The sequence below is a fragment of the Sander lucioperca genome, chromosome 21 (assembly GCF_008315115.2).
Source record: "Sander lucioperca isolate FBNREF2018 chromosome 21, SLUC_FBN_1.2, whole genome shotgun sequence".
In the NCBI taxonomy this organism is placed as follows: Eukaryota; Metazoa; Chordata; class Actinopteri; order Perciformes; family Percidae; genus Sander; species Sander lucioperca.
This window is the reverse complement of record NC_050193.1, coordinates 13,101,863-13,117,823: the sequence shown is the minus strand read 5'-3', so window position 1 is coordinate 13,117,823 and position 15,961 is coordinate 13,101,863. Positions and strand designations below refer to the sequence as shown.

Sequence of the window (15,961 nt, the reverse complement as noted above, 5' to 3'; positions counted from 1 at the left end):
ATCACTAATGACCACCTTTTTCTCTATACTTGTGTGATTTTCAAGCTGATTATTGACACTTGATCTAAATCAGGACAGGATGTTAAATTCCCCATGTGTGAAAACCTGTGAACATTTAATTAAACTTTGTAACTTTTAGTATTTGTTTGTACATTTGAACTCAAAACAAAATACAAAGTAAGTAAATGTAGCCTGATAATATCAACAATAATAATAATAATAATAATAATAATAATAACGGAGTAATTATTCATAGTAAAAACAAACATTTTTCCAATACCTAAGCAGTTTCTTCACATTACATCTCAAATCTGAATATGGCATTGAATTGCCCATGTAGGAAAACTTACAAAAGCACATTTATTTCATGTTTGTACCTTGTTTAGTCAAAAAGATATACTGAAAAACAGATTTCAGCCTGGCGGTGGCGGCCATTTTGAATTTCTCAATTTTGAGGCATTTTGGGACATTTTTGAGCTTCATATACAGCAGATTTGGATTCAGCACCCCTTAATACCCATAGAAATGTTGTTCAATATAAATAATCACAAAATGCCTCCAGCACTTTAAATAAGCACATTTTCAGAAATTCTGCCTAGACTATAAGGATACCTCCACTGATGAAGGTAGAGTGAACTTCTCTCACTGAGCTGAGCTGTTAATAGTGACCTCTTTCAATATGCTAACAGTGAAATGGTAAAACGTACTTCACAGGTAATTTCAGATTTTTTTTAAAATTATTTTCCCAGCTACACCATCAACTTCATCCTCAACATCAACCGATGCATCACTTCTCAGTGCTGATGTTTCCTCTATAGCACAAGGTACCACCACCACGAGCTCTATAATTATAGCTGATATCCTGCACAGCCCAGAGTTTAAACTGATAAGTGTGTGCTGTCATATTGTTAGAAAAAAAAACAGTGCAAATCACTATTGAATTCCCACCAAACTGTGTAAATACCAGTCACTTTTGCCCATGGACATTTCAGAATTTTTACTATACAGTAGTGCCTGTCAAATTTCTAGGTGTCAGACATTCAGTGATGCATTCTGTACCTCGACAGATGGATTATATTAGTAATAGTATATGCAACACGAGTATTTGCACTTTAAACATTTTTTATTTATGCACAGTTTATGCAACAGCAGTTTATGCACTGTAAACCTTTTTTTATTTATATGAAGTGTGGGTGAACTTAAACTTTATGGCTATGCTGTGGTTCCTGTAGGCTTTGCGTGCGTGCGTGCGGGGCGGGGGGTTGGGGGGGCCTCCATGTCCATTTTGCTTGTGGCCCCCAAATTCCTTTAAACGGCCCTGTGTGTGTCCGACTATGCGTGCTTTCGAACACCCCCCCAACTCTGCCTCTGATTGGCTTAACATGACATTTTACTCAACCTCAGCCAATCGTCAGCATTTATGCGCTTGTCTCGTGCACTGCCCACTAACCAAGGAAGAACAGTAAAAAAAGTCTTTTCCTCTCGGCTCAGACTCAGAGATCTAGTTGGTCTGATGAAAAAAACTGCTTCAAATATAGTAACGCGCCACATTTTTTGGCGGTAACGGTAACGGCGTTATTAAGATGGTAAGAGTAATCAATTAGATTACTTGTTACTGAAAAAAAGTAATGCTGTTAGTAACGCCGTTATTCCCATCACTGCATAAGATAATGTTTGTCGATCTCAAACCAAGCATACAAGGTGATTTAATGAACGAAAACACATTTTTCCAATGATAATTATCTTGATAACTTTTATATATAAACCGTAACACTATTACATTATTTGTAAGTTGCATTTCACAAAAAACATCTGCCAAGTAAATATGTGTTCAAATGTTAGAGTGACTTACAGTAAAACATGGATAATAATGATATTACGTTAAAAATGTAAATAGAATACAGAAAGATTATTCTTACTGTAAGAATAACACAAAATACGTTAAGGAGAAAGCCGTAACATGAAAATATGTTTTGAGGAGAGATTTAACAAAGGACACTGTTCAATCAAAAAGGAGGAGTTAATGCAAATCTCAGATATCTTCCACCTCTACTTATCTGAGTGCAGAGAGGAGGACAGAGAACAGTGGACACACAGTTTAACATGATGGACTATAGGACAGGACTGCTGCTTTTAACTCTCTGCTGGGCAGGTGAAGATTTTCACTGATCTTGATTTAACATAGCTTTTTTTTGGTGTCATCAGCTTATTTCACTTGATGTTTTTATCCTCTTGACAGGTGTTGATGGTCAGATTCTGACAGAATCTGAACCAGCGATTAAAAGACCTGGAGAATCCCACAGATTGACCTGTACAACATCTGGATTCACATTCAGCAGCTACCATATGAACTGGGTCAGACAGGCTCCTGGAAAAGGACTGGAGTGGATCGCTTTTGTACACACAGGCAGTTCTCATCTCTTTTACTCCCAGTCAGTCCAGGGGAGATTCACCATCTCCAGAGATGACTCCAGCAGTAAAGTCTATCTGCAGATGAACAGTCTGAAGACAGAGGACACAGCAGTGTATTACTGTGCCAGAAGAGACACAGTGAGAGACGATAATATGAGAGTCATACAAAAACTACTTCCTCTATTTACAATTACCACTGGGATCATATAGTTGACAAAGTATTCCTTTTTTGTACCATACTGCTGATAAGTACACAAGTACCACAAGTACATGCATGAAGATCATGCAAGAATCAACATTTTGGTAGCATTTAAAATAAAAAGCTTCCATATGATTTTCAGATTGTACACAAGTTTCTTTCATGAAAATGACAGAATGACAGAACCAATTTTACACCAAATCCTTTAATTCACACATTTTACAGCCATTAAAAGGAAGCATCAACAAACCAAAACCTTGTTGCCATTTTTTCTCTTTCAGTTTTAAAATAACTGTGACTTGAAAGATTGTTTTTGTCTGTTCATAGATCTTAGCAAAATCTTTTTCCTTTATGAAAGAAGTTGTATCTGCAGATGAAAAGTCTGAAGACTGAAGTTGCTGTTTATTATTGTGCCTGATGGCCACAGAGTTGTTTGAGCAGCTGTACCAAATCCTACAGAACTTAACTGGACTTATAAAGCACAACAAGCTTTTTTCTTTTTTTACTATTATAGAATATTCAGTGCCACAGTTCAACACATTGTCATGAACAGTTTTTGGATAAAAAAAAATGTGTATTATGGTCTGAATAAAAGGATGTTGGCCAACATTTATTGGCATTGTGTTCTATCAATATATTCATTTTTTTTTTTTAAATGTTAAAAAAAAATTAGTTTTTTTTCATTTTCAAATACATACATAAGTCATGTCATGGTATATCAATGATAAATAAAACAAAACAAAATTGAATTTAAAACTTTGATAAACTGAAAAAATATATATATTTAATGCAAAACACATTTTAACCAACTTACAACCTTAAATATAGTTATGTTGATTAGAATATTTTGTTTTATTCTTACCCCTTGCTGATAATACAGGCCCCCTTCCCTCCAGTGCAGGAAACAGTGTTTGGTTTTGTATTAGGGTTTATCACAGTGATGGTATGGGTGGGGCACTGAGATATAGATCCATACAAAAACCTAAGAGCAATAATCTAACGCTCTCCCATTCTTGTGATGAAAAAAAAAGCTCAGGACTGAATATTTCCTACTGAAATATGAGGTAACTACTATGTTTATCATTTTTAATGAGCAGATTCGTGGTTAAAAGTTAATAAATTAGTAGTTTAGTCAGAGTTGGTGCACAGTATTTGTCATCTTGCAGTAAATCTTAACTTTAAGAACTGATTAAGAATCAGCATAAAACACATGATCCCAGGATGACATCAGGGGATAATACTGATCAGGATGTACAGTGGGGAGAACAAGTATTTGATACACTGCCGATTTTGCAGGTTTTCCTACTTAGAAATCATGTAGAAGTCTGTCATTTTTATCATAGGTACACTTTAAACTCTGACGGATCTAAAACAAAAATCCAGAAAATCACACTGTATGATTTTTAAGTAATTAATTTGCATTTTATTACATGACATAAGTATTTGATACATCAGAAAAGCAGAACTTAATATTTGGTACAGAAACCTTTGTTTGCAATTACAGAGATCATACATTTCCTGTAGTTCTTGACCAGGTTTGCACACACTGCAGCAGGGATTTTGGTCCACTCCTCCATACAGACCTTCTCCAGATCCTTCAGGTTTCGGGGCTGTCGCTGGGCAATACGGACTTTCAGCTCCCTCCAAAGATTTTCTATTGGGTTCAGGTCTGGAGACTGGCTAGGCCACTCCAGGACCTTGAGATGCTTCTTACGGAGCCACTCCTTAGTTGCCCTGGCTGTGTGTTTCGGGTTGTTGTCATGCTGGAAGACCCAACCACGACCCATCTTCAATGCTCTTACTGAGGGAAGGAGGTTGTTGGCCAAGATCTTGCAATACATGGCCCCATCCATCCTCCCCTCAATACGGTGCAGTCGTCCTGTCCCCTTTGCAGAAAAGCATCCCCAATGAATGATGTTTCCACCTCCATGCTTCACGGTTGGGATGGTGTTCTTGGGGTTGTACTCATCCTTCTTCTTCCGGCGAGTGGAGTATAGACCAAAAAGCTCTATTTTTGTCTCATCAGACCACATGACCTTCTCCCATTCCTCCTCTGGATCATGCAGATGGTCATTGGCAAACTTCAGACGGGCCTGGACATGGATGCAGGATTTTAATCCATGACGGCGTAGTGTGTTACTAATGGTTTTCTTTGAGACTGTGGTCCCAGCTCTCTTCAGGTCATTGACCAGGTCCTGCCGTGTAGTTCTGGGCTGATCGCTCACCTTCCTCATGATCATTGATGCCCCACGATGTGAGATCTTGCATGGAGCCCCAGACCGAGGGAGATTTACCGTCATCTTGAACTACTTCCATTTTCTAATACTTGCGCCAACAGTTGTTGCCTTCTCACCAAGCTGCTTGCCTATTGTCCTGTAGCCCATCCCAGCCTTGTGCAGGTCTACAATTGTATCCCTGATGTCCTTACACAGCTCTCTGGTGTTGGCCATTGTGGAGAGGTTGGAGTCTGTTTGATTGAGTGTGTGGACAGGTGTCTTTTATACAGGTAACAAGTTCAAACAGGTGCAGTTAATACAGGTAATGAGTGGAGAACAGGAGGGCTTCTTAAAGCAAAACTAACAGGTCTGTGTGAGCCGGAATTCTTACTGGTTGGTAGGTGATCAAATACTTATGTCATGCAATAAAATGCAAATTAATTATTTAAAAATCATACAATGTGATTTTCTGGATTATTGTTTTAGATTCCATCTCTAACAGTTGAAGTGTACCTATGATAAAAATGACAGACTTCTACATGCTTTGTAAGTAGGAAAACCTGCAAAATCGGCAGTGTATCAAATACTTGTTCTATGTGTTCTTTAGTCACGTTATGAGGTTTTCACACATTATTTTTGGTATGTCAGGTTTTTGTTCCAGCAGTGAGTGGAGATGCAGCACTGTGATTACTCGACTACTGGGGCAGCGGGACTAAAGTCACAGTAACAGGTAAGTCACATTAATATATTTTTAGTCAGAAGATTATTTTTTTACTTTTTAATGTGATTATTGGTGCTAGAGAAGTTTAACTTCCTCTTAATGCAGATGGTGGTTTGAGTTAATCTTGTAATTGATTCAGCTGGATTGTAATTGGTGTTGATGAATGTTTGCATCTTTTTATTCACATTATTATTCAATACATGTTGTATTGCTGTGGATATTAATCACCATACCGTACCTGAATTTAAAAAAATATTTCTCAGTTCAATATACTGTCAGAAAAATACATCTTGTCTGTCCCTGTAGTAGGCCTATTTCATAGCAGAAATAGTTGACAGGTAAGCTCCTCTTTTTTCTGCTTGTGGAGAGCTACGTGACACATGACACTATCAATGAGGACCGTCGAGTTAAATCGGCCATCCGAGACAGGCAGACACACAGCTGACAACCTGCAGGTTGAGGCGCTGGAGACAGGTTCGGACATACACGCCGCGGGCCGCTGTGGACTTGTGCAGTCTCGCAAGCAGTTTCAGGAAAGTGGCTGCATGTGTCCGACGATGTACAAAGCATCAACACCGGTACAAGCCTACAGCTGTCCGCGGACACGGAGTGCGGAAAGTGTGTCAGAGCCTCCCGGACAGGTGAACTGAGACTCTGTTGCCTGTGCTTTCTTTTGGAAGGCTGGCTGCCCCAAAATCACCTCTTACTGTACGTACACCCCGCCGCAGACTTGAGCTTCTAAAGTTACCGGAAGTCATTCATTTTCAATGGAAGCTGGCTTCTCTCAGCTGCAAGGAGCGGCAAATCTGTCGCCGTCGCGTTTTGGGCGTTTTGAGCGACCAGAGTGTCAATCAGAAAGTTGAAACTATGTCAACTTTATGGTAATGAGCTATGACGCGGTTCAGCGGCAAGCAGCGGCAAACGGCAGCAACCAATCGGAATATAGACGTCCTTCGTGCTGGATGATAACTGTACGTACACATTTTACACAAATTAAAACATGTCAGACAAAGGTCAAAACAGCTGACTTGGAGGGTTGACTCTGACTCAGTTTCATTAAATATCTCCAGTCCAGATGTTTCCTCCCTGTGAGGAGGAGTCAATGCAAAACTCAGATATCTTCCACCTCTACTTATCTGAGTGCAGAGAGGAGGACAGAGAACAGTGGACACACAGTTTAACATGATGGACTATAGGACAGGACTGCTGCTTTTAGCTATCTGCTGGACAGGTGAAGATTTTCACTGATCTTGATTAAACATAGTTTTGAATTGTGTAACTAAATTCATGTGATGTTTTTTATATCTTGACAGGTGTTGATGGTCAGACTCTGACAGAATCTGAACCAGCGATTAAAAGACCTGGAGAATCCCACAGATTGACCTGTACAACATCTGGATTGTCATTCAGTAGCTACTATATGGCCTGGATCAGACAGGCTCCTGGAAAAGGACTGGAGTGGATTACGAGTATCCACAGTACTAACATCTACTACTCTCAGTCAGTTCAGGGCCGGTTTACCGTCTCCAGAGACGACAGCAGAGAGCAGCTGTATCTGCAGATGAACAGTCTGAAGACTGAAGATTCTGCTGTTTATTATTGTGCTCGAGACCCACAGTGACTGGAGTTGGTTGAGCAGCTGTACAAAAATCCTACAGTATTCTTACTGGGCTGATGAAGCCAAATAATTAAGATGATATGTGAATGTAATATTTATATCATATATTTTATACATTATATTTTTAATATTACTAATTCTAAAGTTTTTTCCCCCTAAATTTTATATTCGATATCATTTTTAGATAATAAATTACCCTTTTTCTCTTCATTATATAACGTCCTGCTTTCCTGAGAAATATTATTACTCAACATTAAACACACAAAAACACAATAAAGATCGCTTGTTGGTAAAAGTGCCAAAAACATCAAACAGGTGTTGATGGTCAGACTCTGACAGAATCTGAACCAGCGATTAAAAGACCTGGAGAATCTCACAGATTGACCTGTACAACATCTGGATTCACAATCAGTAGTTACCCTATGAACTGGGTCAGACAGGCTCCTGGAAAAGGACTAGAGTGGATCGGTTTTGTACACACAGGCAGTTCTCATCTCTATTACTCCCAGTCAGTCCAGGGGAGATTCACCATCTCCAGAGATGACTCCAGCAGTAAAGTCTATCTGCAGATGAACAGTCTGAAGACTGAGGACACAGCAGTGTATTACTGTGCACGACAGACAGTGAGAGACGATAATAGGAGAGTCATACAAAAACTTCCTCTTTCTTTTTCACCACCACTGACATTCAGCTTTATCAGTATCACTTTTTTGCCATACTGCTGATTGGATTAGTGTGGTGAAACAGTGTCCACGTCTTCACAAATACCTGCATGAAGATCATGCCAAAATCAACATTTTGGTAACATTTAAAAATGAAAAGCTTCCACATTATTTTCAGAATGTACTTTTTTTTTTTTTTTTATGAAAATGATTTTCCTATACAGAACCAAATCCACACAATATCCTGAAATTACCAAATTGTACAGCCATAAAAAGGAAGTGAACATATTTAACAAATCAAAACATTGTAGCCACTTTTGTAGGTCCTACAACATCAGCTTTAGGACCAGCAGGATGATTAACAGCTTCTTCCCACAAGCAGTACAAATAATCAATGGACTGTGTCACCTCTGTGACTGTGCAGCCAGGTCAATGTCTGACCATCACCTGTCAGGTCTCTTATTCTCTTAGTGGCTACTACACAGCTTGGATCAGACAGCCTGCAGGGAAAGGACTGGAGTGGATTGGATATGGCTGTGTTGGATGCACCACATACTACAAAGATTCACTGAAGAACAAGTCCAGTGTTAACTTTGACTCTTCCAGCTTCACAGTGACTCTAAACGGACAGAATGTGCAGCCTGAAGACACTGCTGTGTATTACTGTGCCAGAGAGCCACAGTAACACAAACCATCAGTAGACCTGAACAAAAACCCCTCAGAGCCTGAACACTTGTAACATGAAGCCACCAGAGGAGGAGCCCTCAGACCACTAATGGTTTCAACACCAGCTCTCTGTCTTTAGATTTTTTTAAATGGTGATTTAAAATTAATCCTCAAAAAGTCAGTTTCTCTTCCATAGCATCATTTTTTTTTTCATCAACAATCTTAAATGTGTTTGTCAGAGAACCAATTTCCACAATTCCACCACTACTCCTAGTCTTGTCAAGAGAACCATCTGGAAGGGCTTTGAAACTGAACTTGCCATTCAAAACTCTTTTCTTTATCCATTTCTGCTCAAGGGTTGTTTCTGCTAGCCACCCACAACATTACTGTGCATCACATCCTGGTTTCCCAAAACTAAAGAGCGTCTTGAGGCCCAAATCACAAAATGTGCGTGCATTAATCCTACATCAGAAACAACTAGTGGTGTTAAAAGCATTTGCGTTAACTCTTTATTATGGGGTTCATTTTGACAGCCCTAGTTTAAATACTTGGAGGTTTCAATCACTGATACATCATTGTCTATACTCCCACAAGACAGACTGAATTGCACTTTTTGAAAGTGTTTAATATTAACCTTATTTAATTAAATTAATAATTAATAATAAGTAATTATAAATAAATAATATATAAATATAAATAAATACAGCTGAATTTTCTTCAGAAGTTGAATTCTGTGCTCTGAATTTTATTAGTTTAAAAATCGATGTTTGATCTAATAATATTGTACGTGAGCTTTATTCACATGAAAAACAGCAATTTAATCAAAAATAACTTTAGGAGACATGAGATGTTGTTTACCTATCTCAAGCCGACAAGGTGATTTACCTACTACTTAAACTGAAAGCAATTTATATTATTCATATTACATTATTCCATAATTGGTACTTTGCATTGGACAAACCTGAGAGTAAATAAATGTATTCAAATGTTACAGAGTGACTTTCTGTAAAAAATAAAAAAGGATTAGTAACATCAGTTTAAAAATGTTAAACAAAGTCAAAATGGTAAGAGATACGGTGAGATGATTTGTGAAAACACAAAATACAGTTAGGAGAAAGTCAAAAAAGGAGGAGTCAATGCAAAACTCAGATATCTTCACCTCTACTTATCTGAGTGCAGAGAGGAGGACAGAGAACAGTGGACACACAGTTTAACATGATGGACTATAGGACAGGACTGCTGCTTTTAACTATCTGCTGGACAGGTGAAGATTTTCACTGATCTTTTATTTGACATAGCTTTTATTTGGTGTCATCAGCTCATGCCACTTGATGTTTTTTATCCTCTTGACAGGTGTTGATGGTCAGACTCTGAACCAGCGATTAAAAGACCTGGAGAATCTCACAGATTGACCTGTACAACATCTGGATTCACACTCAGCAGCTACGAAATGAACTGGGTCAGACAGGCTCCTGGAAAAGGACTGGAATGGATCGCTTATATAAGCACATCTAGTTCTTATCTCTATTATTCCCAGTCAGTCCAGGGCAGATTCACCATCTCCAGAGATGACTCCAGCAGTAAACTCTATCTGCAGATGAACAGTCTGAAGACAGAGGACACAGCAGTGTATTACTGTGCACGAGAGACACAGTGAGAGACGATAATAGGAGAGTAATACAAAAAGTACTTCCTCTATTTTTTTCACCACCACTGACATTTACTTGTCTCAGTATAATTTTTTGCCATACTGCTGATAAGTTCTCTGTATTAGTGTGATGAAACTGTGTCCACATATTCACTACCTGCATGAAGATCATGCCAAAATCAACATTTTGATAACATTTAAAAATAAAAAGCTTCCACATTATTTTCAGAATGTACACTTTTTTTTTTTTTTTTTTTATGAAAATGATTTTCCTATACAGAACCAAATCCACACAATATCCTGAAATTAACTATTTGTACAGCCATTAAAAACTGCATCATCGACCATCTGATATCTAGGGTTTGTGAGCGGGTTCCCGGATTGTCCCTCGGCAGTTACCACCTGACTGACCTGGAGTACGCTGACGACACCATCCTGCTCAGCACGTCCTACAGCCAGCTGAGAGACGCTCTGGCCATATACAGTGAAGAGGCGGAGAAGCTTGGCCTCCAGGTGAGCTGGACGAAAACCAAGCTCATGCATGTCGGTGACAGACCACATCCACCTTCCCTGCGGCTTGGCAAAGATATTGTAGAGCCTGTCAAGAACTTTGTGTATCTGGGATCCATAGTGACAGATAACGGGGACCTAAAACTAGAGATCACCCGTAGAAGAGCCCTGGCTGCGTCAGCCCTGCAGTCTCTCTGGAAACCACTCTGGCAACACCAGACCATCTTACGCAAGACGAAGCTCCGGATTTACAACTCAGCAGTACTCTCCATCCTGCTTTATAGTTCGGAGACATGGCCCCTAAATAAGACACTGGCTGCAAGATTAGATGGCTTTGATAGCAGGGCTCTCAGAACTCTTGAGAACATCAGGTGGCCCCAGCGGGTTTCCAATCAAGTGCTTAGAGTCCGCACGTGCCAGCCCAGAGCATCCTGCCTGGCTGCACAACATCGTACCCGCTGGTTCGGCCATGTTCTCCGCCTTCCTTCCGACCATCCGACGAGAGCCATTCTCCAATTTGATCCGAGGGCCGCAGGCTGGAGACGACCACGAGGTAAACCCAGCACCTGATGGCTAGACGTTTTTGCGGGCGACCTCCAACAACTTGGAGTTGCAGTGGAAGATGCGGAGCAGTTGGCACAAGACCGTCAGCTCTGGAAACAACTGGTTCATCTGGTCGGCTCAACGCACAGGGATGGGATACCCCCCTACCCATCGCAGGAGCCAAATAGATAGATAGACAGCCATTAAAAGGAAGCAACGATATTTAACAAATCAATGATCTGGTTGCTTAAATTAAACTACTTCAACTCCTGCAGTAAGAAACATTTCTTGTCTTTCCTCATCCTCCCTGGGCTGATAAACTCTGCACTGTCTCACATGACTAATGTCCTCAGGTCAAGTCATTCAAAATGAGACAACACAGACATTTGAGTATGATTGTTGTATGACTGGCTTTTAAGAATTCTGAAATTAAAAAAAGTAAAAATCATGCTGCATGATATTTGATATATGATTTTATTTCTAACCACAAACACATATGAAGGTAAAATATGTTATTTATTACGGAAGAGTAAATGGATGGAACTTGTAAATGGATGAACTACAATAGTTCTCATCTATGTTAAAGGATTTAGTTTTTTGCATTTTGTCACGTTTCAGTTCCTGATCAGCTGTTTTCCTCTAAAAGGCTCCAAGTTTCTCTGTATGTCTGTTTCTTTAAACATCTGCAAACACTGAAACCGTTAAAAGTCTTTTATTAAAACCTTCAAAATATATTACTATTCACATGATTCTGGCTGCTGCCAAAATCTTTATGTTTGCACCAAATACAGTCAGCAACCAAATATATGAAAAAATAAATGCAGGTAGCAGCTACTACACGCTAAAGAGCGCCCGATCAAATCACAAAACGCGCATGCATTAATCCTACATCAAAAACAACTAGTGGCGTAAAAAGCATTTGCATTAATTTTGACAGCCCTAGTTTAAATACTTGGAAGTTTCAATCACTGATACATCATTGTCTGTACTCCCACAAGACAGATTGAGTTAGACTTTTAGAAAGTGTTTAACATTAACCTTATTTAAGTAATTAAAAATAAATGCAGCTGAATTTTCTTCAGAAGGTTAATTTTTTGCTCTGAATTTTACTAGTTTAAAAACCGATGTTTGGTCTAATAATATTGTACATAAGCTTAATTCACATGAAAAGCAGCAATTTGATCAAAAATAACTTTAGGAGACATGAGATGTTGTTTACCTATCTCAAGCAGACAAGGTGATTTACCTACTACATAAACTGAAACCAATTTATTGCATTACATTTCATTTAGCTGACGCTTTTTATCCAAACATTTATATTATACATATTATATTATTCCATATTTGGTACATTGCATTGGACAAACCTGAGAGTAAATAAACATAAACAAATGTTAGAAAGTGACTTACTCTAAAAAAAAAAAAAAAAAAAAGGATTAGTAACATCAGGTTTAAAATGTGAAACAAAGTCAAAATGGTAAGAGATACGGTGAGATGATTTCTGAAAACACAAAATACAGTTAGGAGAAAGTCAAAAAAGGAGGAGTCAATGCAAAACTCAGATATCTTCCACCTCTACTTATCTGAGTGCAGAGAGGAGGACAGAGAACAGTGGACACACAGTTTAACATGATGGACTATAGGACAGGACTGCTGCTTTTAACTATCTGCTGGGCAGGTGAAGATTTTCACTGATATTAATTTAACATAGCTTTTATTTGTGTCATCAGCTTATTTCACTTGATGTTTTTTATCCACTTGACAGGTGTTGATGGTCAGACGCTGACAGAATCTGAACCAGTGAGTAAAAGACCTGGAGAATCCCACAGATTGACCTGTACAGCATCTGGATTCACATTCAGCAGCTACGAAATGAGCTGGGTCAGACAGGCTCCTGGAAAAGGACTGGAGTGGATTGCTTTCATAAGCACATCTAGTTCTCCTATCTCTTACTCCCAGTCAGTCCAGGGGAGATTCACCATCTCCAGAGATGACTCCAGCAGTAAACTCTATCTGCAGATGAACAGTCTGAAGACCGAGGACACAGCAGTGTATTACTGTGCACGAGAGACACAGTGAGAGACGGTAATAGGAGAGTCATACAAAAACTACTTCCTCCTTTTTTTCCACCACCACTGACATTTGTTTGTCTCAGTATCACTTTTGTCCCATACTGCTGATACGTTCTCTGTATTAGTGTGGTGAAACTGTGTCCACATGTCTTCACAAGTACCTGCATGAAGATCATACAAAAATCACCATTCTGGTAACATTTAAAAATAAAAAGCTTCCACATTATTTTTAGAATGTACACACATTTATTTTTCATGAAAATGATTTTCCTATACAGAACCAAATCCACACAAAAAACTGAAATTAACAATTTGTACAGCCATGAAAAGGAAGCGAAGATATTTAACAATTTAAAACATTGTTGCCACTTTTGCAGGTCCTACAACATCAGCTTTAGGACCAGCAGGATGATTAACAGCTTCTTCCCACAAGCAGTACAAATAATCAATGGACTGTGTTCCCTCCCCTCACACAGTCACTCAGCTACAGCCAAACCCCCCCCAACACCTTGACAGCTAGTCACCTGTCAAGTTGATGGCACTGACATTCACCTTATGATGCTTCCTATTTAATGGACTGATTGTTCTGTCTAAATGTTGGATTTTAGCTCTATTTTAGATATGACTGTTTTTTTACCCATAAGTATTCATTCCTGATTTTATTTATTGCACTGTGACTGATAAGAAACAACTTTTTGTTTCTTATGTGAATGCAAGTAGGCCTACTCAGTGAAATGACAAATAAAGTGATACTTGATGCTTTTTCTTTGTCTGTTTTAAATATCCTCTGACTTGATAGATTGTTTTAATTTGTCTGTTCATAGATCTGAGCAACAACTCTTCCCATTATGAAAGAAGCTGTATCTGCAGATGAACAGTCTGAAGACTGAAGATTCTGCTGTTTATTATTGTTCTCGATGGCCACAGTGACACAGGAAGGAGGAACGCTGTACAACAACTCAACAAGCCAAAAGTTTGTTTTCTGTTTTTCACATTCACAAAAAATGACAGTTAAATAACAAAATCATCAAAATCATGAACACATTCAGAGAAACAAAGTCTCAGTAAGACTGCTTCATTCAGACAAGTTTTATTGCAGCTCTGGTGTTCTCTCATATTCAGTTGAGCCTGGGAACATGAACTATTCTGTTAATCTTAATGCAAATGTAAATGTTTTCATCTAACTCTTATGACTTGTTGTTTTGTAAAAGTTTTGTAAAAACTAAAATAACTTGACCTTTAAGTTATTGTTGATCATGAATATTTGCTTTCATGTGTCCAAACACAATTTAAAGCTTTACTTGTGACAGGACAGTCCATCCTTCTTTTATAGCCTGTCAGTGTCCTTCTCTATGCAAAGTAAACTTCCTCACAGTCTACTATAAAGACTTGATATCATGCTGTCAGTTGCAGCAGAAGAAGAGAAGCTCCCATCAGATCACCTTCAATAGCAACCATGTTCTCTGTAGCTCTGCTGCTGTAGATCTGCTCTTCAAAACGTTGCCATCCTACATGAAGTGATTGTTTTCTTGTTTATCTTGACAGGTGTTGATGGTCAGACTCTGACAGAATCTGAACCAGCGGTTAAAAATCCTGGAGAATCCCACAGATTGACCTGTACCACATCTGGGTTTAATTTAGGCAGCTATCACATGGCCTGGATCAGACAGGCTCCTGGAAAAGGACTGGAGTGGATTGCCTGGAATAGTAACGGTGGCACCAAATACTACTCTCAGTCAGTTCAGGGCCGGTTTACCATCTCCAGAGACAACAGCAGAGAGCAGCTGTATCTGCAGATGAACAGTCTGAAGACTGAAGATTCTGCTGTTTATTATTGTGCTCGAGACCCACAGTGACTGGAGTTGGTTGAGCAGCTGTACAAAATCCTACAGTACTCATTCTTTCATGCTGGTAGTTTGAAATATTTTTCATAAAATGTATATATATAAACATTTTTTTTGTTGTTTTCAGGTTAAATTGTTTTATATTCTGTAATTTTATTTTCATATATGTTTTTTATTATAAATGAATAATCCTCCCTGCATTATACACAAACTTGAAAACACATTAAAAACACAATAAAGATCATTCATTGATACAAGGTCCAAAGACAGCCCAACAATCTGGTTGCTGAAATTAAACTTCTACAAATACTTTACATTTCTACAAAGTAAGACACAATACTGTCTGTAAATGATATGATGTGGAATCTATGAGAATGAAAAATAATGTTACTGTTTCTTTTATAAAATCACTAGAGGACAGTCAGTGTCTAGTTTCTCTCTCCTCTGTTACTAAAAGGAGAAACTCAGATCTGCTGTTCTCATTGATCTTAACTGACTGATACTCAAACTCTGAAATGATTCATATTGCTCTCTAATAAAATCAATCGATAAATAAGAATATGTCACTCTTTTCATCACATACTGTAATTTCATTAAAATAATTTCTAAGAGAAAACAGCTGAGTGGAGATGAGTGATGACAGCATTTAACGTTATTGTTTAGATTGAATTTACTAGTATCATGTATGGAGATAACTATTTTATATAAAAAAAAGATTATTAATGTTTGAAGATAGAAAAATAATATAGTCATTAAGGAATTATTGCTGTTTATTAACACAAATGAAAGTCTAAAAAATATGTGGAGACAATATTGACAGATTAATGCAATAAAGTTACCTCTACCTAGA

At 38.3% G+C, this 15,961-nt stretch overlaps 2 gene segments (V, D, J or C); both read left to right on the top strand.

Annotated features, from left to right (window-relative positions):
* Positions 1 to 2,037: 2,037 nt before the first annotated feature.
* On the top strand, positions 2,038 to 2,637 carry LOC118494192. The segment is given in 2 exon segments: positions 2,038 to 2,152; positions 2,240 to 2,637. Coding segments are annotated over 2 exon segments (432 nt in total).
* A 10,156-nt stretch (positions 2,638 to 12,793) lies between these two features.
* Positions 12,794 to 13,291, top strand: LOC116051885. The segment is given in 2 exon segments: positions 12,794 to 12,873; positions 12,961 to 13,291. Coding segments are annotated over 2 exon segments (363 nt in total).
* The last annotated feature ends 2,670 nt before the right edge of the window (positions 13,292 to 15,961 follow it).